The following is a 25,481-nucleotide window of genomic DNA, read 5'->3' as shown; positions in this document are numbered from 1 at the left end:
AAACATATTTTTAATATTATTATAGGAGTGATTTCCAGCTTGTCCAGTGTCAATTAGGTTTTTTATTAGTTTTGAGCGTGTCAAGATTTCTATTGCAGCTAAAACAATATCCATGAGAGATAGTAAAACCAAAAAAAAAATGCTGCTTTTTGTTTTGCGTCTCTAGTCATAACAAGAATTCTTTTTGTTTGCTACTGGTTTTGTATAGTCAATTCCTTTGCAACACTGACCTCTAGAGTGGAAACGGAGTAATAACGCTTCTTTGCACAAGCCAGTGTTACCTCTCCAGTTCTGCCCGTGCTGATATTGCGTCACAAAGCCAATCGTAAAATAAACATCTGATTAGTTATCAATCATTTTGTATCTGACAATGAAGCGTTCCGTCCATATGCACCAGCTGTTTTCTTCATTCTAAGGAATTATGTTTTTACTTCGTGATGGTGTAGAGTAGAATAAAGTCCAATACTATATAGACGGTTTTTCTCATCTAACAACATGATAGTGTTTGATTGTGGGTACACACACACAAGAGATGCGCAGGGAAGATGGGCGGGGCCAGGCTGCGTCTCGCTTACGCGCATGTTTTTGGATGCGCGCGCGCGCTCGCTCGCTTGCTCCCTTGTCCGCCGTGGTCGCGACGACGTGAACGTGCACGATCAGAACGAAGCGCGCACATCTGCGAGTACTGTTTTGTTATCTATTTGCGTCAAAAGAGGCTCATCATTACGACTCGGCTCCAATCAGGTGGCAATCATGAGCAAAGTGCACGGGGGGATGAAATGCGTGAAATATCTGCTGTTCGTGTTCAACTTCATCTTTTGGGTGAGTCCATTTCCACCACCGTGGGCGGGAGCGGGCATTGATTGAAATGACATCATTCCTTTTTTTTTTTTTTTTTTTTGGATCGTTCAAAGTTGTCCCCTGGGAATGAGTTGCATGCTTCAATCTGTGTGTTTGAATGGGAGATGGTCATGGTAAGGCTTTATTGTGTCATTTCCAAAAGAGCTAGCGGTGCACGATGTTGTTTACAGTCGACACAATGCATAATGTTGATGCTGCATAGAAGCAGCTCAGCCCACCTCCAACCCAAAACAATCATATATTTACAATATATTAGACAATTAATGCAACTTATGTGGTCACTCACTCCTCGAACATCCCGTTGTGTTATTATAAATATAAGTTCTTTGTGAAAACTAGGGGGGGGGGGGGGGGGAATCCATAATAATAATAATAATTCATGCTGGGGGGTGTTATTTTTTCCTTTTCTTACCGTAAACAAATATTGCATTAATTTTCCAAAAGTTTGAACAACCTATATCATGCAATTGAATTTAAAACTTTTGCTGTTGGTGTTTTTTTTTTTTTTTTTTCTTAAATGACATTCCTGCAGGAGACATGGTTAATCTGCTTTTCGGCTCGTTTGTTTTGGTCTGTCTCACTTCTTGAGGTCGGATCAGATAATAGGACTTAGGTCATTGAAGCAACCTAGTACCACAATACTACATTTTCACCACCCGGAGCCATTTTCTTCAAAAGTCCTCCAAAGACTGATTTTATAAATGAAAAACCAACAACATATGAGTCTGACAAAGCACCAAAAGAATATTGCTAGTTATGACAGTCACTATAGCCAAAGGCTGAGCTACTCTGTTGTATTTGTTTACAAAGTAGCTAGTGACAAGAGGGCAATAACATGACCTTACTGTTTTCAAAAATGCACCAGTTGAGAATTATTGCTTTGCGTTTTTATAAAGTACAATCGTATAAAGTTCTTAGAATGTTCTCGTTGCTCTCATCATCATAATGAATACCAAAAGTGAGCAATATTATCATTGTGAAGGCTCTCAATTACGTCAGTGATGGAGTGGAGAGCGTTATAGTCCGATTGAGGCACTCCCAATCACCCAAGGCTGCTCTGACCAATGACCACTTGTGTGTGTCATAAAAGGAGACAGCGGCTCTTTGTTGCAATGAGCCCGTGGGACCGACAGCTCTTGCGGCGGCGCCGGCCAAAAGAGGCGGATCGTGTGTGTGTGTGTGTTTGGGGGGGGCAACAGGGTCGTTTACATCATTATCCCCTAGAAAATACCTGCATGGCTCCAGTGCACCATAGGGAATTTAATTTGTGTTTACGGCCATCATACAGTAGTTGTACCATGAATTTTTGCTCGCAAGTCAAAACAAATAAGAACAATAGCTCGTATCTCAAAAGCCTCAGACTAAAGTCAAGTTAAATTGATCTCAAGTGGACAATGTAGACAATCGTCACGGTTCTTGCACTGAATAAGGATTTAGGAATTGAGAATTAGGATGTAATCATCCCCACGAGCTTGAAGAGTGCTGTGACTAGCAATTTGACCACTGCTACAAGTACCGAGCTATTTGAAGAGCACTTCGTTGCTGGTAGAAAAGTGAAGAGGAATCGCCAACACTGAGCAGCGCTTCTTGTGCCATCTTGAATCAGATAAAGTTGAAAACCCATCGTGCTGGCATCATTTCATCACTGCCGTACTTGTGACATTCTGCCCCCTCAGTTATCCGGCTTGTTGGTTCTGGCCGTGGGACTTTGGCTCCGGTTTGATCCAGAAACGGTGGAGCTGCTGACAGGCAACGATGCCCCTGACACTTTCTTCATCGGTATGTACTATTGCTTGAAATGGTTTCACATAGTAGTACATCATGCGACAAAAAAATGAGAACACAGTCCCAAGCTCAAAAGGAATAGCAAAGCAAGAATCTAATTGTCATCTTGAATAGATGCCACAAGATGGCAGCAAATTCTAAAACATCAACACCACCCATCTAAAATGGACACATTCATATGAACACTTTTATTCATTAGCTAGCATACCAGTGAGAGAGAAGGAAAGAAAGAGAGAGCTCAATGCTCCATGGATAGATAAGCAATATAGCTTCAGATTATAATGCACAGTACGCCATTGGGTTTCTGATTTGATTCCCCACAAATGGCTGCTAAATGCCTCCGAGATGTCACACAATAAATACATCACCTTCAATGTAGAGCATTATGAAATAAAAAGCCTTTCTGTGGCTAAGGTGTGGGTGGGTGCAGATGCTGAGAATGAGGCCCATTCTTTCTCCTTGTGTGTGTGTGAGCGTGTGTGTGTGTGTGTCACATGACATGCCCCACCCGCCCAGGGCCCCTCCTGGAAGCACTTTAGGAGGGGCAAATATCAGGAGAAAGTGACAGATGGAAGGATAGCACATTTAGCACTGTTAATAATCATTTTCATTTTTGTAGAAAATAACACTCAATATCCAACTAAAATGTTCTGTATGGAACGCATACGCCTGCCACGTTGAATTCTGTGGTTACGATTGGTGCTTACTGTATCATTTAGCAAGCATCCCCTGCTTGTTTAGTTCTCCTCAGTCCACTCTTTTGTTTCGGAAAAACAACAGCTTGCTGCTCTCCCGCGTGGCTTCATTAAATTTGCGACACCCGTAGCGTGTGCTGCCCTGAGGGAGTCACTGAGAAGGTGACGACATCTCAGCAGAAAGCCTAATGATGCTAAGCTAAAATAACACGGCATCTAACAGTAGGGCCTGTGCAGATCATTCCGAGTATCGATCGATCCTAATGTGAGTATCGGTCTCGCGTCGATTCCAAACATCTAGTATTGATTCTTTGCTTTCTCATGGGCTCTTTGAGCAATACATGTTTCTTGATGTACTTCACAACACAGTTGTTTTTAAAGAATTATTTTTATACTGAGAGACAGTTTTTCTATCAATTATATTTCAATTATTTTTGCTTTGTGTCATCGAATTGTTTATCAATCACGCCACTTGTGTGTTCTTGTGTTATCCTGCAGCTGTCTACATTCTTCTGGGCGCTGGTAGTTTAATGATGCTCGTCGGCTTCTTTGGTTGTTTTGGAGCCGTTAGGGAGTCTCAGTGTCTTCTCGCCTCGGTAAGTTTAATCGCAAGGCCCGGGCCCCCCTAGTGGTATGCAAAGGATAACTGAATTCATTCTTTAAACTTTGCATCAAGGGGGGTTGAACTTTTAGTTTTAAATTGTTAAGTGCACATCAGTTGTATTTAACTTGTAATCATTCATTTTTAGGAATGTTTATTTTCACAGTGACAGAATTAAAGGGAACACAACTATAAATGCAAATGTTTTTTAATGGTCTCTTTTGCAGTTCTTTGCCTGCCTGTTGATCATTTTCGCTGCAGAGATTGCAGCGGGCGTGTTTGGATTCATCAACAAAGAGCAGGTACACAAAAATAGCAAAAGCTATTGGGAATACGTCAAAAGAATGAACATTAACCAGCATAAATTTCACCAGATTGTGGAGGAAGTGCAGAAATTCTACAGCAGCTCCATCGGTGACGCGGCGTCCAATTCCAACGCAACTGCCGTCGCGCACATTTACCACAAAACTGTGAGTCATTATCATTTCCAAGTTTTATCCATTTAAATTGATAGAAAAAAAACATTTTGATTTGCAGCTCAACTGCTGTGGGGGTTCGACACCAGCTTCTACATCTGACCTGTGTGCTGACGCCCCAGAGGAGACCAAGGTAAAGTCCAGTGACTATGATTGTGTCCACAAGATGGCGCCCTTGGATTGAAACGTGTGAGGAGGTGATACCAGATGTACCTAATGAGTGTCCAATGTCATTCCAGGACTGTCTGAGCGCCATCACAGATTTCTTCAACGACAAGCTGCACGTCATCGCCTACATCGGGATCGGCATTGGAGGAGTAATGGTGTGTGTGTGTCATGACTGCGTCATTGAATGCACCGTTGGACATTTTAATAAGCGTTTATGTATGTGTGTCATTTCAGATTTTAGGGATGATCTTCAGCATGGTGCTGTGTTGTGCCATCCGGAACGGCAGGGAAGTCATATAGTAGTCGAGCCATAGGATGGATCCCTCCTCTCCTCTCCTCTCCTCACCATACCTCTGCATATACTAACACATGCTGTCTGCCTGTGGCACGCTTCTGTGACGTTTTTGCTGTAAATATGAGTGCATCGTTGCATGCTCTGTTTTGGAGGACTAGCCTGCCTTTTTGTAAAGCTGACCTTTTGTCGAATGTACTACATACTATACGTGCCTACTGGACAAGCCTTGTGCAGCTAACGTTTTCCTTTATTACATGTGATCTAAATGTGGTTCGCATGTTTTCAAGTACTGGATTTGAATGTCAAGTTTGCCTCTTCTCCCATGCTTGCGTGACTATTACTGCTCGGCCATCTCCTAACTTACAAAATCATGCATGTGAACTTGTACTAGTGATGTGCATGCCAGTTCTTTTAAGTGAACTGAATCTTTAGAATCAGTTCACTCAAAAGATTCGTTCAAAAGAATCGTTCACCGAATCGAACACCGAACACTTTCTTAATTATTTATTCATTTTTTTTTTTTTACCTCGTGTGGTGTACCTAATAACAGACCACTTCATTAGGGAAAAATCATGGTCAAAGCTTAACTGAAAGTGAAAATGCCACACCCGCCCTCACCCCCACCTCCTGATTGGCTGTTTGATCTGTGACGTCACTCGGACACGCCATTAGGTACACCGCCATTTTCAAGTGTACCTAATAACAGGCCACTTTATTAGGTACCTAATGGAGTGTCCGTGTGATTCCCTCGTTAAGCGCACCTGCGTGAAAAGTTTTAGCTCCTGCGGAACGTGAAAGGAGCTAAAACTTTTCACGCAGGTGCGCTTAACGAGGGTCACTTGGAAAACATGTTGGAACGCGGCCCCGAGGACTAGAGCTTGACACCTGTGACCTTTGACCATGATGTTTCCCTAATAAAGTGGCCTGTTATTAGGTACACTTGAAAATGGCGGTGTACCTAATGGAGTGTCCGTGTGATTCCCTCGTTAAGCGCACCTGCGTGAAAAGTTTTAGCTCCTGCGGAACGTGAAAGGAGCTAAATGTTTTCACGCAGGTGCGCTTAACGAGGGTCACTTGGAAAACATGTTGGAACGCGGCCCCGAGGACTAGAGCTTGACACCTGTGACCTTTGACCATGATGTTTCCCTAATAAAGTGGCCTGTTATTAGGTACACTTGAAAATGGCGGTGTACCTAATGGAGTGTCCGTGTGATTCCCTCGTTAAGCGCACCTGCGTGAAAAGTTTTAGCTCCTGCAGAACGTGAAAGTGACCAAAAACTTTTCACGCAGGTGCGCTTAACGAGGGGAATCTTGGAAAACATATTGGAACGCGGCCCCGAGGACTAGAGCTTGACACCTGTGACCTTTGACCATGATATTTCCCTAATAAAGTGGCCTGTTATTAGGTACACTTGAAAATGGCGGTGTACCTAATGGAGTGTCCGTGTGATTCCCTCGTTAAGCGCACCTGCGTGAAAAGTTTTAGCTCCTGCAGAACGTGAAATGACCAAAATCTTTTCACGCAGGTGTGTTTAACGAGGGTAACTTGGAAAACATGTTGGAACGCGGCCCCGAGGACTAGAGCTTGACACCTGTGACCTTTGACCATGATATTTCCCTAATAAAGTGGCCTGTTATTAGGTACACTTGAAAATGGCGGTGTACCTAATGGAGTGTCTGTGTGATTCCCTCGTTAAGCGCACCTGCGTGAAAAGTTTTAGCTCCTGCAGAACGTGAAATGACCAAAATCTTTTCACGCAGGTGTGTTTAACGAGGGTAACTTGGAAAACATATTGGAACGCGGCCCCGAGGACTAGAGCTTGACACCTGTGACCTTTGACCATGATATTTCCCTAATAAAGTGGCCTGTTATTAGGTACACTTGAAAATGGCGGTGTACCTAATGGAGTGTCCGTGTGATTCCCTCGTTAAGTGCACCTGCGTGAAAAGTTTTAGCTCCTGCAGAACGTGAAATGACCAAAATCTTTTCACGCAGGTGTGTTTAACGAGGGTAACTTGGAAAACCTATTGGAACGCGGCCCCTCGAGGACTGGAGGTCGACACCCCTGGTTTAAGTGAAAAGTGCCACACCCGCCCTCACCCCCACTTTCTGATTGGCTGTTTGATCTGTGACGTCACTCGAACACTCCATTAGGTACACCGCCATTTTCAGGTGTACCTAATAAGGGCGGGAAATGCAATTCAATGACGCGTTCGTGAACGGGAAGTTACGTCATTTTTTTTTCTTAGTTTTGTTTTACGTCGAGGTGGCACCAGCTTCAATGCGCATTACCGACACCTAGGGTGTAGGATAAGTTACGTCATTGCATGTTGGTTGAAGTCATATGAAGTGAAAAAAGAAGGAAGAACTTCAGGAAGTGATCCTTCACTCATGTTCACTGAAACGATTCGTTCTTTTGATGAATCGTTCACTCACGAGCCAACACTAACTTGTGTGTGCCCTGCAACTTCTATGCTACTTCTACTCAGTCAGCTGGGATAGGATCCAGCTCGATCTTTAAAACGGATTCAAATGTGTTTATTTTAATACAATTAATCACCAACAAATCTTTGTACTTTTAAAGCACAGTGGATATTTTAACAACCTTTTTAAAAGTTTATGAAGTACTACAATTGTGAATGTAATGCATCGTACTTGTGTGCTATCGTTGGAATAAATGAAACAACAAAGAGAGTAAATTGCATTGTTTAATGTGTCGAGTGTGTACAGTCATACACAGTACAAAAAAGTTGCTTGTACAGAGTAATTTTTTTTTCACTCAAAGGCATAGCTGCAGGATGGAAATTCATGTCAATTCGTAAGTAAATGAATGGATGCAATTTCATGTAAACGCATATTGAAATGAACAGACTGTGAACAAAACAAATATTAACTGACACACAATGTGCATGGAGATTCACAGTCAAGTGGTGGTGACAAACTGGTTACAAATTCATGTCTAGGAAGATCGGAAAGACCTTGACTCACAGCAACAGTAACTGTGTAACATACAGAAACTGAAAAACATTGAAAATAAAATAGCTGTGCCTTTCTGAGCTCCTCACACCATCACCGATGTAGAGAGAGAAAAAAAAAAGGAGCTAACGGACCCAAAAAAAGGAGTAACATGGCCAATCTGGCGCTTCGTAAGGACGATGATGGTCTGTCAAAGTGCAAACGCGGGACAAGGCCGAGTGTGATTTAAGCCACGAAAAGTGTTTCAAGTGCTCCACAACTCTTCTTCCTCCTCCCTCCGAGCATGGATGTAAACGGAACGTAGCTGCCAGTTCTGGCCATCCTTCTTGGCTTCGAGTGGTCCCCCTGAGCGCGTGGCGGCAACCTCTCACGGTGAAAGGACACTGAGAGGGGAGCTGTCCAGGATGTACTCGCCCACGCCCACAAAGTACATGACCTGGGCAATGCCAAACAGCGGGGCAATGACCAGGGCCCGGCAGCCGGCGCCTTTCAGGAAGGCGGACGGTCCCTCCTTGTGCAGGATTTTACTGTGGGCACAAAGCAGGAGCAAGTTATTTCAACAATCATGAATTACACCCACCATTGCTATTGAGTAAATCAGAAAACTTTGTACGTGTCCACTTGGGTTGCCATATTGAAGTTCTGCACTATCTGTGGCTCGGAATGTGAATTGCTTTAAGGCAAGATGCTTATTGAAAGCTGGCTGGTGTTATGTGTTGTATGTATCTTGTGACCATTTTTGTATGAATGAAGTGCACCAGCAGAGATGGGGAAGTCTGGGCTTCCCTGCTGAAGCCACACCACAAGATAGACCTGCTTTTAACTTGTCTACTACGGTCTAATTACTCTCAATCAGCATGGAAATCAAGATGTGGCAGTTTTTATGCCCGAGTGCAAATAAGTCTCACCTGACACAGTCGACTACTCCACTGTAAGCCTCCTCAGCCGAGCCTTTATTTAGTGACTGCAGTCTGGTCTTTACCACTGGAAAGCAACAAAAGACAGACAATTAGAGACAATCTATTTTAGTATTTGAAAATGATGCCCATGACCCAGAGGCCTCACCGTCACAGGGGTTGACTGCCACCGCAGCAATGGAGCCTGCCAGACATCCCGAGAAAAAAGCCCAGTAAAAGGGCGATGCCTGCTCAGCGCTGGGCTGGCCCAGTCTGTTCAGGTTGGCAAACAACGGGAAATACACCACTGAGAAGGGGACATCCCTGAAGAGCAGCGACACAACATTTGATTAGACTTGAAGTATGTTTGGGGAGGAAGGTGGGGGGGGGGGGGGTCTTACCTCATGAGCGTGGCCCCAAGGCCTTTGTAGAGCCCTTGGATGCCCTGCGTGCGGAAAAGCTCCCTGGCGATCTGCGTGGCCGATACGGCTCGCGGCGTCGCCATGGCGCTCACAGTTCCCGAGTTGTAAGAGCGGCTAAGCAGCGTGTTGGTGGCCACCAGCTTGGAGGGAGACAACATGACTGGCTTCTGTTGCTGGGCAACTACGGCGACAAAATAAGCAAAACAGAGCACCGCATCAATCACACCAAACTGATTCCAAACAACTTAAATGTTTATCCTACAGATTGCTTACCGAGTCTGCCCGCGTCCTGCAGCTGTATCTTGAGCATTTCCATGGGCGTGGTGACAATGACTTGACACATGCCCGCGCCGCAGCCAGCCAGCATCTCTTTGAACACAGTCAGTCCCTGACTGCAAACACAAGCAACCAGCAGTCAGACTCAATCAACTCCAATAAAGAGCGAGAGAGAGAGAGAGCATTGCTCAAACAACAGACACAGCTTACCCATTTTTAGCAAAGTGCTGGCGGAAGAAGTCATTGGCGGCCAACTTAATGGCCTTCTCGGGCGTCACCAGAGTCAAATTGACGGCGGCACCTAAGGGACAAATAAGGTGACAGTTAGACATCAAATAGACACTTTGGACTTTGCACATGCACAACACAATCATTCCCCACCATTATCATTATGACACTAGAATTTGAACACTTCCTATATGAGGCTAATAAAACACAAAGAAGCTTCAAGTCATAAAGGCAGTAGAGGAATTGACAGAGAAATGAGGGGAAGAGCCAAACAAAACAGGTTCATTCCACATCAAGTCAAACACCATTCCCTGGTGACACCTCTTTAATTTTCTTCATTTGAATTCTAATAGGCGGCTCGGTGGAAACTGGGTAGCACGTCCGCCTCACAGTTAGGAGGGTCCGGGTTCGATTCCACCTCCGGCCCTCCCTGTGTGGAGTTTGCATGTTCTCCCCGGGCCCGCGTGGGTTTTCTCCGGGCGCTCCGGTTTCCTCCCACATCCCAAAAACATGCTTGGTAGGCCGATTGAAGACTCCAAATTGTCCCTAGGTGCGAGTGCAAATGGTTGTTTGTCTCTGTGTGCCCTGCGATTGGCTGGCAACCGGTTCAGGGTGTCCCCCGCCTACTGCCCGATGACAGCTGGGATAGGCTCCAGCACTCCCGCGGGGACTACGCGGTTCAGAAAATGGATGGATAGATGGATGAATTCTAATTAAGTTAGAAGAAAGAATAGCTCATGAGAGTTTGGGTACCACACCCACTTTTGGGATCTGGAAATGGCACACATTTTGGGGCCACTTCTTTTGGTTTAAGGTAGGTACGGACAGACCTTAAATTGCTATAGCTAGCCCCGGTCTGAGAATCTGTCCTCCAAATATGGTCAAAGGTTTTGTGTGCGATTCGCAGATGCCAAAAGTGGACATGGTACCCAAAGGTAGGAGGCTCAAACTTGAGACTACACATGGTAATTTATTTATTTATTTTATTTATTATTTATGGTCTGTGCCTTCTTGTTTTTGTTTTGTGTCGCCTACTTGTATGTCTCGTCACCGTGGGATGGAGGAAACGGAATTTCGGTTTCTTTGTGTGTCTTGACATATGAAGGGATTGACAATAAAGCTGACTTTGACTTGACTTTGACTGTAAGGCACTAATATAATAAAAAGTGTCACCTGGGACTGGTGTGAATGGAATGATCCAACAAACACATTATGCAGAGAGGTAGATGCAGAAAATAAGAGACACGGACGGAGGAGCAAAGTTTGACACGACAAGAGAAGAGAACATGTTAGTGGGGGGGAAAAAAACAAAAAGTTTGACAAGACAAGAAAACATGTTAGTGGAAAAGAAACAAGAAAAAAACAAGACAGACAATGGCGCGTGCCCCGACTTTGGGCAAACTTGAAAATAGACCCTTGTGAGTTCCACAAGTCATTTCCAAGCTCAAACAAAGCTGGTGAAAGCACACCATGAGTCTGGAAGGCGAAGGAGCGGCACAGACGCTACTGACAACAAGTTGTTGACACAAGAGGACACGTGAACATGGCAAAAATGAACATATGTGCCTGTAGTTTGGAATAGAGCAATATAGTAAAAACCATTAATGTTTGCCTCCAGCGTGGCTGCGCCTTATCGGCTAGCCTTCAATATCCCAGGGGGGACCCATGTCTGTAATATGAAAAACACAGATGCAAACAAACAGCATTCCTTACATCGGCAGAGACCCACAACATAAGGGGCCTCGACTTTTCCCTCATAAAACACCAAGTCCAATTTGGATTTGATGACATTTAACAATCGTATCAAAGTCTTGGCAGTATTGCTAGCGATTAACATGGGGATGGATGGTCATGGCCTCGTCACAAGGTAAGTGTAGCAACCGGTGTACGTAAAATATACTGCTACAGCCTCAGTTAGGGCTGAGAGATATGATTGAAAAGGATATCACGATACAAGTACTTCATATTGGTTGATAGATATTGAATTACTTTTGTTGACTATTAAATAAATAATGACAGAAAAAAAACCTGAATTTAGGTCGTCTATTTTTTTTAATTTTTACATAATACAACACAAATATAAAAAAGTCATAAACTGGCCAGTATAAAGATTAATTAATAGTTAATAATAAGAATAAAAGCCCTACCTAACAACATTTAAGCTTGCTTTAATTTATACAGTGGAATTTACTACGGCAAAATGATATTAATCCAGTGGAATCTCCAAAGTCAAACAACTCATTTTATACTAAACACCAATTGAACATCTAATTCATGATCTAAAGTGACTGAGTGGCTTCATCTGTATTAGAAAAATGAAAGAAAAATCACTCCTTGTTTAGCAAAATGAGTCCATTTAAAATTTCATCATGCATCCTATGGTGGCTGCAGCTATTGAATATTTATAAAATTGAGCTGCAGCTATTGAATATTTATAAAATTGATTATCTAATACAAGCTGTGATGACTATGATAACTTTGGGATGATGACATGCTTTGAAGTCAAATTCTGGCGTTTGCGGATTTAAATGACCACGTGTAAGTAATTGAATAAAGCCTAAACATTGCGTATGGAGCTGCTTGCTGAGTCTCACGAATTTTTCAACTTTGGAGGTTCGACTGCAATGAAAATACTACCCTGCAGTCAATGCCACGAATATTACATAACACATCGCGATCTTACCCTGTCTTTACATTAAATCCTCTTCGAGCATTTCTATTGATTGTAATCATTAGATTTGGAATCTCACCTCTGTACATGCCAAAGTAGCCCTCTGATCGTACTGTTTTCACAAGGCAGTCCATCCTAAAAAAAAAAAATGGAAAGATCCATCAAATACTTTACACAGTAGCCTTGCATAAATGGCAATCTAAAAGTGACAGAGAGGATCGGCAGTCCTAATCCAGCCTTATTTGCCTTAAATAGAACATGAGGACGTGAAAGCGACCCCACCACGGTACACAAAATGTGGAATTGTAGGAATTGCTCCCATTCACACGGTCGATTGCGCCAGAGAGGGATTAGAAACGCTCCCTTTTGAAAACAGAGCACACAATACCCCGGGGGATGTGTGTGTGTGTGTGTTGTGCATGACCACTCACATGCTCTTGTAGGCTTGCTGCCCTTGTCTCTGGTTCTGTAACCTTGTCTTTGCCAAGTCGATGGGGAAGACGCAAGTGACGCCGACAATGCCAGCAATGCCACCGTTGATGAGTTTGGCTGGGAGGCTGCAAGAAAAAAAAAAAAAAGTCCCATAAAAGAACAAAAAAGGGGTGATTACCTTAAACATGACATATCGTTCATTTGAAATACAACGAGAAATGAGAGGAAAAAACAAACATACCTTATCTGCTGCTGAGACATGACTTTGAAGTAAAGATGCAAACTTGTCAACTTGTTCAGTCAAAAAAAAGAATCAACGGAGAGTTCTAGAAAGATTAAAACAAGGCAGGAGTCACTCATATGATGACTAGGCTCATCTAACACTGTATAGCGGACGGAGGCTTATGTATGTATATAGAGGCTCAGTGACGTCACAGAGTTCGAGGGCACCTCGTTCCATTCCGGGACACCAAAAAAGGTCATCATTACAGAAAGATTAAATGAAAAGATTCCTATTCTATTAATGCATCTATTGCTATTCTATTTGACAGCCTGGAGAAACTACCAAAATAAACGGATCAATGCTTTTCTCTTTCGTAGTTAGCTTTACGCCGATCAAATAGATAAATCTATTTTCGATAACATTGACTTGGGTTTAAAACATCAAAAGCCAACGTTGTAACTTGGATCGATCAAGTACCGTCACATAATTCAAAGTTATGATTGATTTCGTATATAATAGAAAATCTCGACGCGCAGTCATTCCGTTGTTGTCTAACGGTTAACGACCATGGCTTGCCACCAATCGTAAGTGACGCTAAATACTCCCACAAAGTGCATCTTTGGAACGTACACGTTACATGATGTTCAAAAACAAAATGAACTCACCTAAATTAGGCCAAGATGAATCGGTATCAATTCGTTGGTAACTGGAGGTCTGTCTGCGAACAGAAGAAATTCGACAATAGCCTGGAAATTTCCATTGAGTCTCTTTAGGATTGCGTACGACTGCGGAAGTCCACCCACAGAACCAATCAACGCTTCTCTAGTTTGCCTACTCGACGTCGATTGGCTGCCTTGATACCGCTGCCATTGGACCACAGAGCTGTCGTTCAAAATGTTCCGCCAATGAATTGAGTCATTTGACGGGGGAGGGCGTTAATTGAAAAGGCGTTTAAAAACCAATTCAAGACATAAAAGTTCTCGTTTTACCAATAATCACCACCCTTCCTATCGTGACATGATATTCATTGTACTCTCCAGCAGGAATTCTTTTTTTTTTTTTTTTTTACAATTTACAAAAGTAAAAGCGTGTGTAGGAATTAGTTTTATTGCAGTCTTCTAAACGGGCTTATAAATAATGTGAAATGTTTTACCATACAGAATATTATTTTGCTTTCTGGTAAAACATAGACAATTGCTGCATTGTGCTTTTTCGTAAGCATGGGAAAAGGCCAGGCAGCAGGTTTTACTCTTATACCCTGAAGGTGCTCTCGTTTCCAATGGTTACAAAATATTTGAGTGAATGCCAGAAGCATCAAAGTGTTCATTTTGTTTGCACCGGTGCAACAACTGACTGAATCTGGCATACTCTACTGACACAGAAAAGACAGTATACTGTAATTCAAAGTGTGTATAAAAACTCAAATGATTGCCTCGCTTGAGAATGAGGTGTCTGCAGCCCATGGGTCGGTCCACTGTATGGTGGTACAATTGCTGTTGTTAAGTAAGCACAATACTGACCAAACGGCATGTTATTTTTTTCAAATGGATGAATGGTATGTGCCTCACAGATCAGGTTCAGCAGATTCCAAAAGTACTCAACCCCACATTGCTTTAGAACATCTCATTGAAGGCCAACAAATTCCTGCAGGCCCTCCAAGAGCTACAGTGCCTCAGGTACTGTTGTGCAAGATCGCTGTTAGGTAAGATTGCCTTGGCTTTGTACAAACACGTTTTAACCCTTCCCTAGAATATCTTTCCCTTCTGTGTCATCGGCTTTAAACCAAAAACATGAGCCCTTGTCAGAGGTGCGCCGGGAATAGGAAGGATCATAAAGACAAAAGGGTGGACATCACATGATGACGGGAGTGATGTCATCCATTCACATGACCATGCGTATTGAGCGTTCTCCCACTCTTGACCGGCCGGCCGTGCTATTAATACACTCCAGCTGTCTTCCCAAAAGCTCCTGTGGGGATGAGAGGTGCTAACACAAGAGCATGTTACCAAATCAAACAACTTGGAAAAAAGTCAAGTTGGTCACTCCTTGCTACTGACATCGGAGAAGGAATGCATCATTTCGTGTTGACAATGGGACCGAGGTATACCACCAGAGCAGCCAGTAGTTGAAGTCAACTGCAGATTGCAGACCAGAATAGCATTTGGGCATTCGTTATTTTCAATACTAGTATGAAAGCAAAAACAAGTTTACGACATTTCTGAGTCCTGACACAATTTAATGTTTCAAGGTTAAGAATGTGTGGAGTGGTGAATAAGAGCTCAGTTACAGCTGAAGTTTTATCTTCGTATTTCTTTGTCCTTCTTCTGTTATTTATGGAGGGGAATATTTACTGTCATTAAGAAAGTGTCTTTCGAAGATTTGAGTTACGTCAATGCCATAAGAATGAAAACTGAGGAACTTCTTTATCCTTATTGTGTGAGTTTTAAATTTGACACACTTAACATGCTTCTTTTGTGGTATGTTAAATTTAGAAGACAGGGACTTTAAGTCAACAATTCAAATCCATCTTATGTTTTGGCGACACTGTCCTTGAAGAAATACAGGGGCCTTCATTCCTCAACCCATAACAAGGGCTTCTTCATGTGTCAAGGCTAATCTAGTCTCTGAGGTGACATTGCAGGTAACAAAAAGCAAAACAGGATGTGCTTAAGTCAAGCGCAGCTTAGTTGGAAAGCTATTTAGAGGCTTTAATCAAGAGCGTGGAATCTACCCACACACATTTGCATACATTCGAGATAAACCAGGTCAGTGACTCAGAGATGGCAAACACGGCAAAGCAACAAGTGGGATTCATTAGAGCATGAAGTCGCCTAGGTATGGGTACATATGTCGGACCGGTTTGGTGCATGCGATGCCGCCCATGTCAGCCCTGTGGGCACACTCATCCGTATCTGTCCTGCAGGCTCCGCAGTGGCAGCTGAGTGCTACCGGGTAGGCGAAGGCGGCGCTGGCCGCTCCGGGACATCCGGGCAGCTGGATCGTGCGGTACTCCACCCTGTCGTAGGTGCAGCCTCTTTGGATCAGGAAGCGCGAGCCAAATAGGTCTCTGATGTTGCTGTCCTGCTCACCGCACACAAGCAGCACAGTGTTGGTAGACATACCAGTTTGGTATTTATCTGCTTCCTAATCATTGTGAGAACCCATTGACATGATTAGCGTCTTCACAAAAGCGAAAATCACTGTTAAAGGTCATTTGTTACCTCTGTAAATTGTTTGTGCTCTGGAGCACACGCGCTTAAACTGTCCAAAGTATTGGGCGGCTTCAGTCACAGGGCGTAAATAACAAATAATAAATGCTCCTCTCGTTTGAAAATACAAAACTTGATGATATCCAGTCATGCATGAACCTCAGTTAAGTGTTTGTGAGATTATTGGGGTGCAAATATGGATTAAGGTACAAACCATACATTTTTCTGATCCACATTAGCATTGTGAGATTGTTCCAGTCTTTGAATTTGTATCCAATAAAGCACGACTGACTCTTAACGGGATGCAAGATGGTCGACGTTGTGGATGTCGAGCATGTACGATACGCACCCTGGAGTAGCAAAATCCCATGCAGATGGTGGTGTTGATGGCCACGCAGAAGTCGCACTCAGGCTTCTCCACGTACAAGGTGTAATCGCTAGCTATGCACATCGGTGCTGCCGGGATGAAAAGCAGCAAGAGGAGGCAGCAGGCCAACACGGCGGCATTCATCTTCAGCCGAGGTCCGAGTCACGGCGACACCTAGCAAAGGATGACAATATTAAAGGCAGTGATTTGAATACGTTTTCTTTTTCTCGTTTTAGCTTCACCTGCTTGAGAGAAACCTGGCGATGCTGCGCCAAAGAAACCTTGGTGCACTTATATGCTGAATGCACTCTACATAATGTATTATGCCCTGTCTTGTCTCCCTTTTAGCTCCAATCTATGATCAGATGGAACCACTAAGAGAAAAAAAAAAGGCCATCACGCTGATGACATGAATGAATTATTTTCCACCAGTTACCAGGTCAAAATGATCTCCACCAGTTTCTGTGTGTGTGTTGACCAGAACTGTTCCATGAGAGACCATCATGCGTGCTGCGGAATATACATTTTCATCAAATTTGTCAGAAAATGATCATTTATTTATGAGAAATAATGTACCTTTATTTAGGTAGAATATTCACGTAAATTGACACAAGACCATCAGACATTTTAGTTTGGTAACGTGCCGTGACATTTTTCTAAAAAGGAAAGTAAAGGTTGGTAAGCACTCCGCTAGAGGCCCTAGTGCTCCTCGTTTGTGCTGCAAGGATTGGAAATAGCCTCTCAAATATTAAACCAAGTTTCAAAACTTTTTCCAATGATGTTCTAATCTGTCTCTCATTTGTGTAAACATTAAACCAGGAAAAAGTGTCCCTCACACTTTTCTACCAATACTCTTGTCAGTAAAACTGTATTGCCAACGGTCCACAAAGTTGTCACACTCTTAAATGTGTTATCTGATCTCAGGAGCATTTCAAAAAACACCAAGAGGTATTATAAACTTCCTGTACTCTATAAAGTCAAAGGTAATGCATATCTGGCCTTTTGTTCTTCGGGATATGTGAGGCACGTGATGATTTTAAACTTCTATTTTCATTCCGGTGGGATTTATTTGGAACAGATTAGACATAACTACAAAGAGCCAAAAAAAAGCCAGCAAATATTAACACGCACTAGTTGAGGTTAATGTTGAAAATTTACTGAACCTGATAAGATAACTGAATAACTTCCAGTTGAATGAAATCATGTACAGCAGGAGTGCACAATGTGTGACACATCGTGCAATTTGTTCGAGGTACACAAAGTTATCTTTATCTTGACCACACTTCACTATGTTTAATTTGAGTATTACAAATGACCAGTGGCTATCTTAAATAATATGTGATCGTCTGCCAAATTCATCTTATTGATGCAGCTGCCTTCTAAGATAAGTTGCACTGTAAAAGTAGCAACAGGAGCTGGTCATTTATGAGAAACGTTACAACAAGGGTGTGTGTATCTCTTGTTTGACTTCAAAACAACAGCAGCCGATAAACCACGAGGTCCACGCTTTATTTGTCGCTGCTGGTTTTTTTTGTTTTTTGTTTTTAATCTCACGAGATGACAGCTGACCAAAGCCCCAGGCTGTCCTTGATAGATTATTAACAAAGTGAAATAATCTTTATGGTCTTCAGGTAAACTCCTGCAGATTGCGAGGCAGAGGAGGGTCAGTGTGAATCACGGTCGGTGATTCCACGGTATGAGTAATTGTCTTCAGCTCGGAAAAGGTTTTCTCTCTCACTATCACTTTTTTCTGATCTCAGTGTTTGCACAAGTGGATCATTTTGAAGTATTCCATTTTCAAGAATCAAGCACAAGGCATCGTCCGCACCTGAACTCAGCATGGTTGGCACAGGTGGTCCGGTTGCGACCTTCTCCGTGTGGGACTATGTGGTGTTTGTGGTCATGATTGTGAGCGCCGCTGGAGTCGGGCTCTTCCAGGCCTTCCGAGGACGCAAGGAGAACAGCAGTGAGGAGTTCTTTCTGGGCGGACGGCAAATGACGGCGGTACCTGTGGCCATGTCGCTCACAGCCAGCTTCATGTCCGGCGTCACCGTCATTGGCACGCCGGCCGAGGCGTACTTGTACGGAACGTCCTTCTGGCTCTTTGGCATCAGCTACGTCATCATGTCGGTCATCACCGCTGAGATTTTTGTGCCCCTCTTTTACCGGCTGGGGATCACCAGTGCCTATGAAGTAAGATGAAGATGAATGAGTATAGTTAAAATGCAAATAGATTTTTACAAAATATAATCGTTGTTGCCACTTCATCTTTAAGATTTTTAAAATGATTTTTGCTTTTTTTTTTTTATTGTAACATCAAAAGATCCATTTTTATTTTCTAAACCTTCACATTCTAGATTGTCTGCACAATGCGCAGTTTGTGAAAACAATTTTTTTCACATTTTTTCATCTAGAGGGGCACTTTGAGTAACGAGTTCAAAACATGCAGTGACTGTGCTCATAAATCACTTCCAATTGGTGATTAGAAAGTATTCCGCGCTTGGCATAAAAGTCATATTTTTTTAGTTTGGCTTGTTTGACGCGCTATGCCCTACTCTGCATTTTTGCCTCGTCCCACAACGCATCTGAACATTTGGTTACAAAAAGTGGATTTTAGACTGACTAAAAGCAGGACAATTATGAGGTGCAGGCAATCTATTGCGATTTTGGTATATCCGAATGAGACGCGCACGTCATATATTTCAAAGTCAAAGTCAAAGTCTGCTTTATTGTCAATTTCTTCACATGCCAAGACACACAAAGAAATCGAAATGACGTTCCCACTATCCTACGGTGACAAGACATAGTACACAATATACATACAAGTAAACAACACAAAAAATAAAAACAAGAAGGCACAAACAATGAATAAATAAGAGTGATGAGTAAATAATAAATAAACAAATAATAATAATAAATAAGAGGAGCAAAAATGGAGCAAGTGTGCATACAGCAGACAGTCAGAATCTAGCGCAAAAGTACAGGACGCTACGCAGAAGGGGGGGGGGAGAGAGTTCACGATCCTAACAGCCTGGAGTACGAAGCTGTTGGTGAGTCTGGTGGTGCGGGAGGGAGCGCAGGCTCCTGTACCTCTTCCCAGAGGGCAGAAGATCAAACAAAGAGTGAGCGGGGTGACTCACATCACTCACAATCGCGGTCGTGAGACGGGAGGTGTAAATGTCCTTCAGGGTGGGGAGTGAAGCACCAATAATCTTACCAGCCGTGTTCACTATGCGCTGCAGGGCCTTCATGTTGTATTCAGTGCAGCTACCACCCCAAACATTTCATTCATAAATATGACACCAATCCCTCTGAATTAATAATTGAATGGATGGGTTCTATCTTAAAGAACAATGCGCTGTGTTGTGAACTCTTTGAATTGCATGTCATTAGTAAATCCAAAGTACATACAGAGTAGATTAGCGTGTTGTATGTTAAATGGGATGGCCGAGCGAGTGTGGCGTGGCTCTCATTTCTATATGCTATGACAGGGATGACTGAGGAGGACTTGAAGGGAATTTTCACTCCTTCAAATCAGAGTTGCATCACATCCTTTTCATATGCAAAGAATATTATGGGAAATTGCTACCTTGTACAAAAAATGGAGTAGAATGAAACTCACTTGACTCAAATCGTATGAGCCAATCCAATAAATAATTCAACATTTATCAGGATGTCAAAAAGAAGGACTACCGTCTGAGATTTGAACTTGTATGATTCCCTTTCAATTCTAGTACCTGGAGATGCGCTTCAACCGGCTCATTCGCATACTTGGGACTATGATGTACACCATGCAGACGGTTGGTAACTCAACACACCTTAGCAGGCATTTCATCATGACAAACAACACCTGGCCTTGTTTTCCCTCTTGGGTTGATGGAAAATGAAACATCTTTCCATTTCCCATGAATATGAACGGCAAGATTGCTCTGCTCGGTTTCCAATCCAATCGACTAATGGCGGGCTCTCGTAACAGATCCTGTACACCGGTTTGGTCATCTACGCACCGGCTCTCGCTATGAATCAAAGTAAGTCACAAAAGGATACAAATTTCAATCTCTAGTGAGTAACATTTCATCTGAGTGCATGTTATCTTACAGACTCCTACTCACTTAAAGGGACTGTTTTGACTCTTGTTCTAGCGGCAAACCGTATGAATTCTAGACAAAACAAAGCGAGATAGTGGCTGCAGCAAAATCCAGAATGTGGATGGTATGGAACTTCAATCGTTAACAAAATACCTGATATACTGTATGTGATGGAGGTAACTGTAGAACGGCAAGCAGGAAGGTTTTCAGTCTTAACAACAAACTGAAATGCAGTTAACTCGTGAAATGAACTCCAAAAAATGTGCTTAGTTGCTAATGGGAAAATGTTGACAGCCACTTCATGTTTCTTTCTGATTAGTCACTGGAATGGATCTGTGGGGAGTGCTGGTGGCTACGGGGATAGTGTGCATCATCTACTGCACTTTGGTCGGTAAAACACCCTCACATGGTTCCATGTGCAGCTACTCTAAATAGATCTGTGTTGGTGTCGTCTTCAGGGTGGCCTGAAAGCCGTCATTTGGACCGACGTGCTACAAATGGTGATCATGCTAGCCGGTTTTGTGGCAGTAATAGCGAGAGGGGCCGTACTTCAGGGAGGCCTGGACAAGATTTGGGAAGATGCCAGTCAAGGGGGTAGACTCCAGACATTTGAGTAAGGATGGGCGACTAGAGTATCATTCTTGTAAAAATGCGTTAGCTATTTAAGAATCCAAGAATACAGGGAGTGCTCGGTTGACTCAATTTCATTCTAAGACATTACGAGGCTACAAATACTATACATGAGACCAAGAGAAATCATTTCCAGAGCTTTTCCACCAGTAATGTGGACATCAACCGGTACAACTTAATTCCAGCAATAGGCGGTAGTGCACACCCTGAATTAGTCGCCAGTCAATTGGAGGACATGCATATCCAAACAAACAGTCACACAATCTAAAAGAACTAAGAACAATTAAGTGTGCCCAATTAACCTACCATGTACTATGTTTTTGGAACGTGTGGGCAAACCGGAGTAACTGGAGAAAACCTACGCAAGCAAAGAGAACAACGCAAGTAAAGACAAAGTGCAATCATGTGATTGCATACACCAAACGGGTGTGCATTTTGTCAGAATTAACCAATCACAGTCAAATGTATGTTATATGGGAGTCAGTACACACCTGCCACCATCTCAAGCGCCTTCGATCACTTCCACCTCATAATAAAAGCAGATGTTTCAGGAGGCTTTCCCGTGACCACCTTACTTTCTATTTTTCCCACCGACTGTTTCCTATTTATAGCCGAGAAGTGTTTTGGAATGGAATTTGTAAACCGAGGCCCTCCAGTCTAGTAAAAATAGTTTCCACCTCTAAGCTGTCCTTTATTTTGGGCCCGACTCAGCTTTGACCCTGATCCTCTGAAGCGACATACTTTCTGGAGTATCACTATAGGTGGTAGCGTGACATGGATGTCAGTCTACTCCATAAACCAGTCCCAAGTGCAGCGCTACATCTCATGCAAAACACTGCGCCATGCCAAGATGTGAGCTTTCTTGCACTTTTTACCACACCATTTTGGATATTATTGGGGAGTCTTCATGACCTGACAGCTCCTCTCTCTTCCCACTCAGGTCCTTGTATGTGAACATGGTGGGCTTGTGCGCGACTCTCAGTCTGGCTATGTTGTCCGGCCTCGCCATGTTCTCCATTTACAAGAATTGCGACCCGTTCACCAATGGCGATGTCGGTTCCACAGACCAGGTAGACGCAAGTTTGCGACCCGGCCATCACGCAGGCATTGAAAAAGATTGTTTTTCCGAAAAACAGTTGCTGCCCTACCTGGTCATGGACATCTTGGCCGTCTACCCCGGAATCCCTGGTTTGTTTGTGGCTGCTGCGTACAGTGGGACCCTGAGGTGAGGCTAAAGATACAGAAATGCATTCATTTAGAGTCGGGTGTGCCCAAGCACAAGGGCCACATATAGAAAAAGTGAAGGATGCAAGGGCCACTTGGAGATGATTCACTTGAAATTCCTTCAAATCAATCCATCAGTTAGCAAAAATGGTAAATGCTGCTGAACAAATAATGATCACTAAAACAATATTCCTACATGATGCGTGTATGTTTTCTCAGCACTGTATCTTCCAGCATCAATGCCCTTGTTGCCGTCACTGTGGAAGACTTCATTCGGCCCATGTGCAAAAACCTCTCAGTGAAGCAGACGACCTGGATCAACATGGGTCTGAGTAAGTAACCCAGAAAAAAAAAAAATCACTGAATAAATTCTCTCTCGTACAGGGTGTTTCATAAGCTGTGTCACTTTACCAAAAGTGATTTCTTCGTAACTGGCAAGGGTAGCAAGGTACAACTGGGTTTTGCTTGACTGGTGAAATGGTTTTTGCCTTGTCAGGATGTTGACGTGTCATGACCAATGTTATCGCTTTTTGCAAATTATTTACTGATAATGACATTTGATGCAAAGGAGAAGGTGTTTGTGTCTTAGCGTTTGATAAGAATGAATGATAGGATAACTCAGGCTTTGAGAATCATCCATCCAGAATTGCTTGATTGAATTTGGCAAGAACTAGAACACCATTTTGATGTACTACGCTGTGTGTAAGAGCCCCCTTGTGACCATTTTAATAAAGTCTTCACTTCTTTTGTGCTGAGATTTTTGCTCCAAACAATGAGCATGAACAACTACCAGTAAATACAAGTTGGTTCATATCTTGAAATGTAAGTTCAGATAAAGTGACACACTTATGAAACACAATGCGGCAGTACAAGTTCATGAACTGGATGGTTCCGTCATAGAACTTGCATAACTCCGATGTTTTAGCAAATGGCTCAGCTTCAGAAAAAACGGTGAGCAAAGAACACGAGTCCTGACATGGTTGGGCGTGTCTCTATCTGGATTATGGCAACACTAGGCAATTTTATAGACCAGGAAATAGACCAAAAAACTGCCATTGAAGCAGTAACCTAATCATTGTGATCATCTGACGGACGTGTTTCTTTTACAACCAAATACTTTTGTTGCTAGTTGCCTATTTCTGAAAATGTGTCCTTCTGCACTTTGTATCACTATTATGAAACAGTTTATTACAAAATGAAAATCTCCTGCTCTGACCAAACATTCAAAGTCTCCGTAAACATCCACCAAATAAAAAAAGTCACTCGAGTGCTTGGAAAATTTGCGACATGTTGGCCACAGTGAGAAGGCTCTCTTGGCTCAACCACCAGTTTTCATTCGTAACAACAACAAAAGAAAAAAAACATCCCACAAAAAAATGCTTGATTTAAACTACAGTGTAACAAGCAGATTTATCTTGTTAAGTGAGAATGAATGTCGGACACATTTGAACTCTATTTTTCGCCATTAGGTGTGTTTTTTGGTGCTCTGTGCATTGGGATGGCAGGAGTGGCTTCACGGTTGGGAAGCGTTCTGCAGGTAAATTAGACAGGCACTCAGACACTGACAGCTTTTGTTCTACAGCAAAATGTCCTGATCGCGTTGTGTTCACAGGCAGCTCTCTCCATATTTGGGATGCTGAGCGGGCCACTTCTGGGGCTGTATCTATTAGGCATGCTTTTTCGCACAGCCAACTCAATTGTGAGCAGCACTAAAACACACACCGACACGCAGCTGCGACCGCACCTCATGGGAAGCAAGAAAGAATTTTTCAGCACCTGCTTGTTGATTTTGCAGGGAGGCCTCGCAGGAATGTTCCTCAGCCTCGTGTTGACACTCTGGGTGGGGATCGGGGGTCAGATCTACCCGCCGACAGCAGCCAAGACAAACCCTCTGCCGGTCACCACTGCGGGTTGCAACAGCACACTCCAGTACAACACGAGCACAGCAAGTCCCTGGACCACTTCAGTCAGCCACACAACGCAACCCAAGTGAGAACATACCAGACAACGAGCATTCCTGTCATTCAAATACAAAGAGAAGTTGAGTTACTAAGTAAATCTTAACACACTTGGATGAGACCTGACAGACGCAAATCTGCAGCTTAAGAGAGGTGTATAATTATGAGAAAAGAGGACATTTGTTCGACCAAAATTTGATTTTGAGCCTCCAAGATGACTGGCCCTCAGACAAATTGAGTTTGTACATATGTGTGTGTATCAGTGTTAGGCCCCCTTTGGCAGACTTCTGGTATTCTCTGTCCTACGTCTACATCGCTTTCCTCGGTACATTGACAACCATCGTGATCGGCATGTTGGTGAGCGTACTCACAGGTGAGGACCACCGATCGATCGCCATATCGGCATACGCATGACACCTTGCGACACAAAAAGACAACGCAATAAGTTCCTTCATGTTGTTTGTAGGTGGATGCAAGCAAGAAAAGCTGAACTGCCAACTATTTGTGAGGAAAAGTGACTTGGTGTGTTTCAGCTGCAGCAGTAAATCACAGGTAGAAGTTTTTTTCTTCTTTTTCTTAAATCAGAACGCTCGAAAAGAAAACTTCAAGACGAGGTTGTCTTACCTCCCTTTTCATTGCCCTTTCACGACAGGCCTCAGGAAAAACAGACAAGGGTGCGGCAAACAGCTACTTGGAAGCAGACAAGTCAGGATTTGTACATTGTGACCCGACAAGTGGCGATTTCATTGAAGCGACCAAACTTTAAGAATGCATTAAGATTTTGTACCCCTGACATGTTTTTTACAAATACTGCAGTTTAGTTTTGCATACATTTATGTGTTGTACATCACTTAAGTCAAAGGTTAGGTTTTGCAATGTAAAACATGTATTATAGCAGAAAGAAATGATACTGTCCAAGAATGTCTGTCTATGAAATGTACAGTAGACTCCTGCTATTTTGGGGGGGGGGGGGGGAGAAGGACTTAGCCTGGGAAGTCA

General features: G+C 43.1%; 4 protein-coding genes across 7 annotated transcripts; 2 read left to right on the top strand and 2 right to left on the bottom strand.

Annotated features, from left to right (window-relative positions):
* Positions 1-725: 725 nt before the first annotated feature.
* On the top strand, positions 726-5,150 carry tspan2a (tetraspanin 2a). Its single transcript, XM_037252360.1, has 8 exons — positions 726-822; positions 2,538-2,640; positions 3,840-3,937; positions 4,170-4,244; positions 4,317-4,412; positions 4,480-4,551; positions 4,658-4,741; positions 4,821-5,150. Exons 1-8 carry the CDS (start codon positions 754-756, stop codon positions 4,884-4,886), a joined length of 663 nt encoding a protein of 220 aa, XP_037108255.1. The 5' UTR covers positions 726-753; the 3' UTR covers positions 4,887-5,150.
* Positions 5,151-7,485: 2,335 nt separating this feature from the next.
* slc25a55a (solute carrier family 25 member 55a) lies at positions 7,486-13,795 on the bottom strand. The gene is made up of 10 exons (XM_037251665.1): positions 13,672-13,795; positions 13,025-13,109; positions 12,783-12,908; positions 12,431-12,486; positions 9,663-9,753; positions 9,450-9,568; positions 9,156-9,357; positions 8,924-9,078; positions 8,767-8,842; positions 7,486-8,385 (listed from the first exon to the last, which is right to left on the bottom strand). The coding sequence occupies exons 2-10, from the start codon at positions 13,042-13,044 to the stop codon at positions 8,226-8,228; spliced, it is 1,005 nt and encodes a 334-aa protein (XP_037107560.1). The 5' UTR covers positions 13,045-13,109; positions 13,672-13,795; the 3' UTR covers positions 7,486-8,225.
* A 606-nt stretch (positions 13,796-14,401) lies between these two features.
* tshba (thyroid stimulating hormone subunit beta a) lies at positions 14,402-16,752 on the bottom strand. The gene is made up of 2 exons (XM_037251931.1): positions 16,565-16,752; positions 14,402-16,087 (listed from the first exon to the last, which is right to left on the bottom strand). The coding sequence occupies exons 1-2, from the start codon at positions 16,724-16,726 to the stop codon at positions 15,821-15,823; spliced, it is 429 nt and encodes a 142-aa protein (XP_037107826.1). The 5' UTR covers positions 16,727-16,752; the 3' UTR covers positions 14,402-15,820.
* Positions 16,753-16,926: 174 nt separating this feature from the next.
* slc5a8l (solute carrier family 5 member 8, like) lies at positions 16,927-25,277 on the top strand. 4 transcript variants are annotated; one of them, XM_037251926.1, is made up of 16 exons: positions 16,927-17,530; positions 18,214-18,276; positions 18,343-18,775; positions 20,317-20,382; positions 20,559-20,610; positions 20,990-21,057; positions 21,129-21,283; positions 22,012-22,152; positions 22,241-22,525; positions 22,744-22,856; positions 23,994-24,061; positions 24,137-24,223; positions 24,320-24,513; positions 24,746-24,855; positions 24,949-25,034; positions 25,135-25,277. In XM_037251926.1, the coding sequence occupies exons 3-16, from the start codon at positions 18,422-18,424 to the stop codon at positions 25,246-25,248; spliced, it is 1,893 nt and encodes a 630-aa protein (XP_037107821.1). In that variant the 5' UTR covers positions 16,927-17,530; positions 18,214-18,276; positions 18,343-18,421; the 3' UTR covers positions 25,249-25,277. The 4 variants fall into 4 exon arrangements, with proteins under 4 accessions (XP_037107821.1, XP_037107820.1, XP_037107819.1 ...); XM_037251925.1 differs by having other exon boundaries at positions 18,214-18,775; XM_037251927.1 differs by lacking the exon at positions 16,927-17,530 and having other exon boundaries at positions 17,963-18,775; positions 22,241-22,370; positions 22,437-22,525.
* The last annotated feature ends 204 nt before the right edge of the window (positions 25,278-25,481 follow it).

Source organism: Syngnathus acus, chromosome 5 (genome assembly GCF_901709675.1).
Source record: "Syngnathus acus chromosome 5, fSynAcu1.2, whole genome shotgun sequence".
Lineage (NCBI taxonomy): Eukaryota > Metazoa > Chordata > Actinopteri > Syngnathiformes > Syngnathidae > Syngnathus > Syngnathus acus.
This window is presented reverse-complemented; position numbering and strand designations above follow the sequence as displayed.

Bases quoted from the DNA above. Each gene is read 5' to 3' on its own strand.
- tspan2a (XM_037252360.1), top strand. From the start codon at position 754: ATGAGCAAAGTGCACGGGGGGATGAAATGCGTGAAATATCTGCTGTTC. The intron at 4,245-4,316 runs GTACACAAAAAT...AAATTTCACCAG, and splicing joins GATTCATCAACAAAGAGCAG to ATTGTGGAGGAAGTGCAGAA. The intron at 4,413-4,479 runs GTGAGTCATTAT...TTTGATTTGCAG, and splicing joins CGCACATTTACCACAAAACT to CTCAACTGCTGTGGGGGTTC.
- slc25a55a (XM_037251665.1), bottom strand. From the start codon at position 13,044: ATGTCTCAGCAGCAGATAAG. The intron at 12,487-12,782 runs GTGAGTGGTCAT...TTTTTTTTTTAG, and splicing joins CAGCAAGCCTACAAGAGCAT to GATGGACTGCCTTGTGAAAA. The intron at 9,754-12,430 runs GTGAGATTCCAA...TTTGTCCCTTAG, and splicing joins CTACTTTGGCATGTACAGAG to GTGCCGCCGTCAATTTGACT.
- tshba (XM_037251931.1), bottom strand. From the start codon at position 16,726: ATGAATGCCGCCGTGTTGGCCTGCTGCCTCCTCTTGCTGCTTTTCATC. The intron at 16,088-16,564 runs GTGCGTATCGTA...TGCGGTGAGCAG, and splicing joins TGGGATTTTGCTACTCCAGG to GACAGCAACATCAGAGACCT.
- slc5a8l (XM_037251926.1), top strand. From the start codon at position 18,422: ATGGTTGGCACAGGTGGTCCGGTTGCGACCTTCTCCGTGTGGGACTAT. The intron at 22,153-22,240 runs GTGAGCTTTCTT...CTTCCCACTCAG, and splicing joins ACACTGCGCCATGCCAAGAT to GTCCTTGTATGTGAACATGG. The intron at 24,062-24,136 runs GTAAATTAGACA...TTGTGTTCACAG, and splicing joins GGTTGGGAAGCGTTCTGCAG to GCAGCTCTCTCCATATTTGG.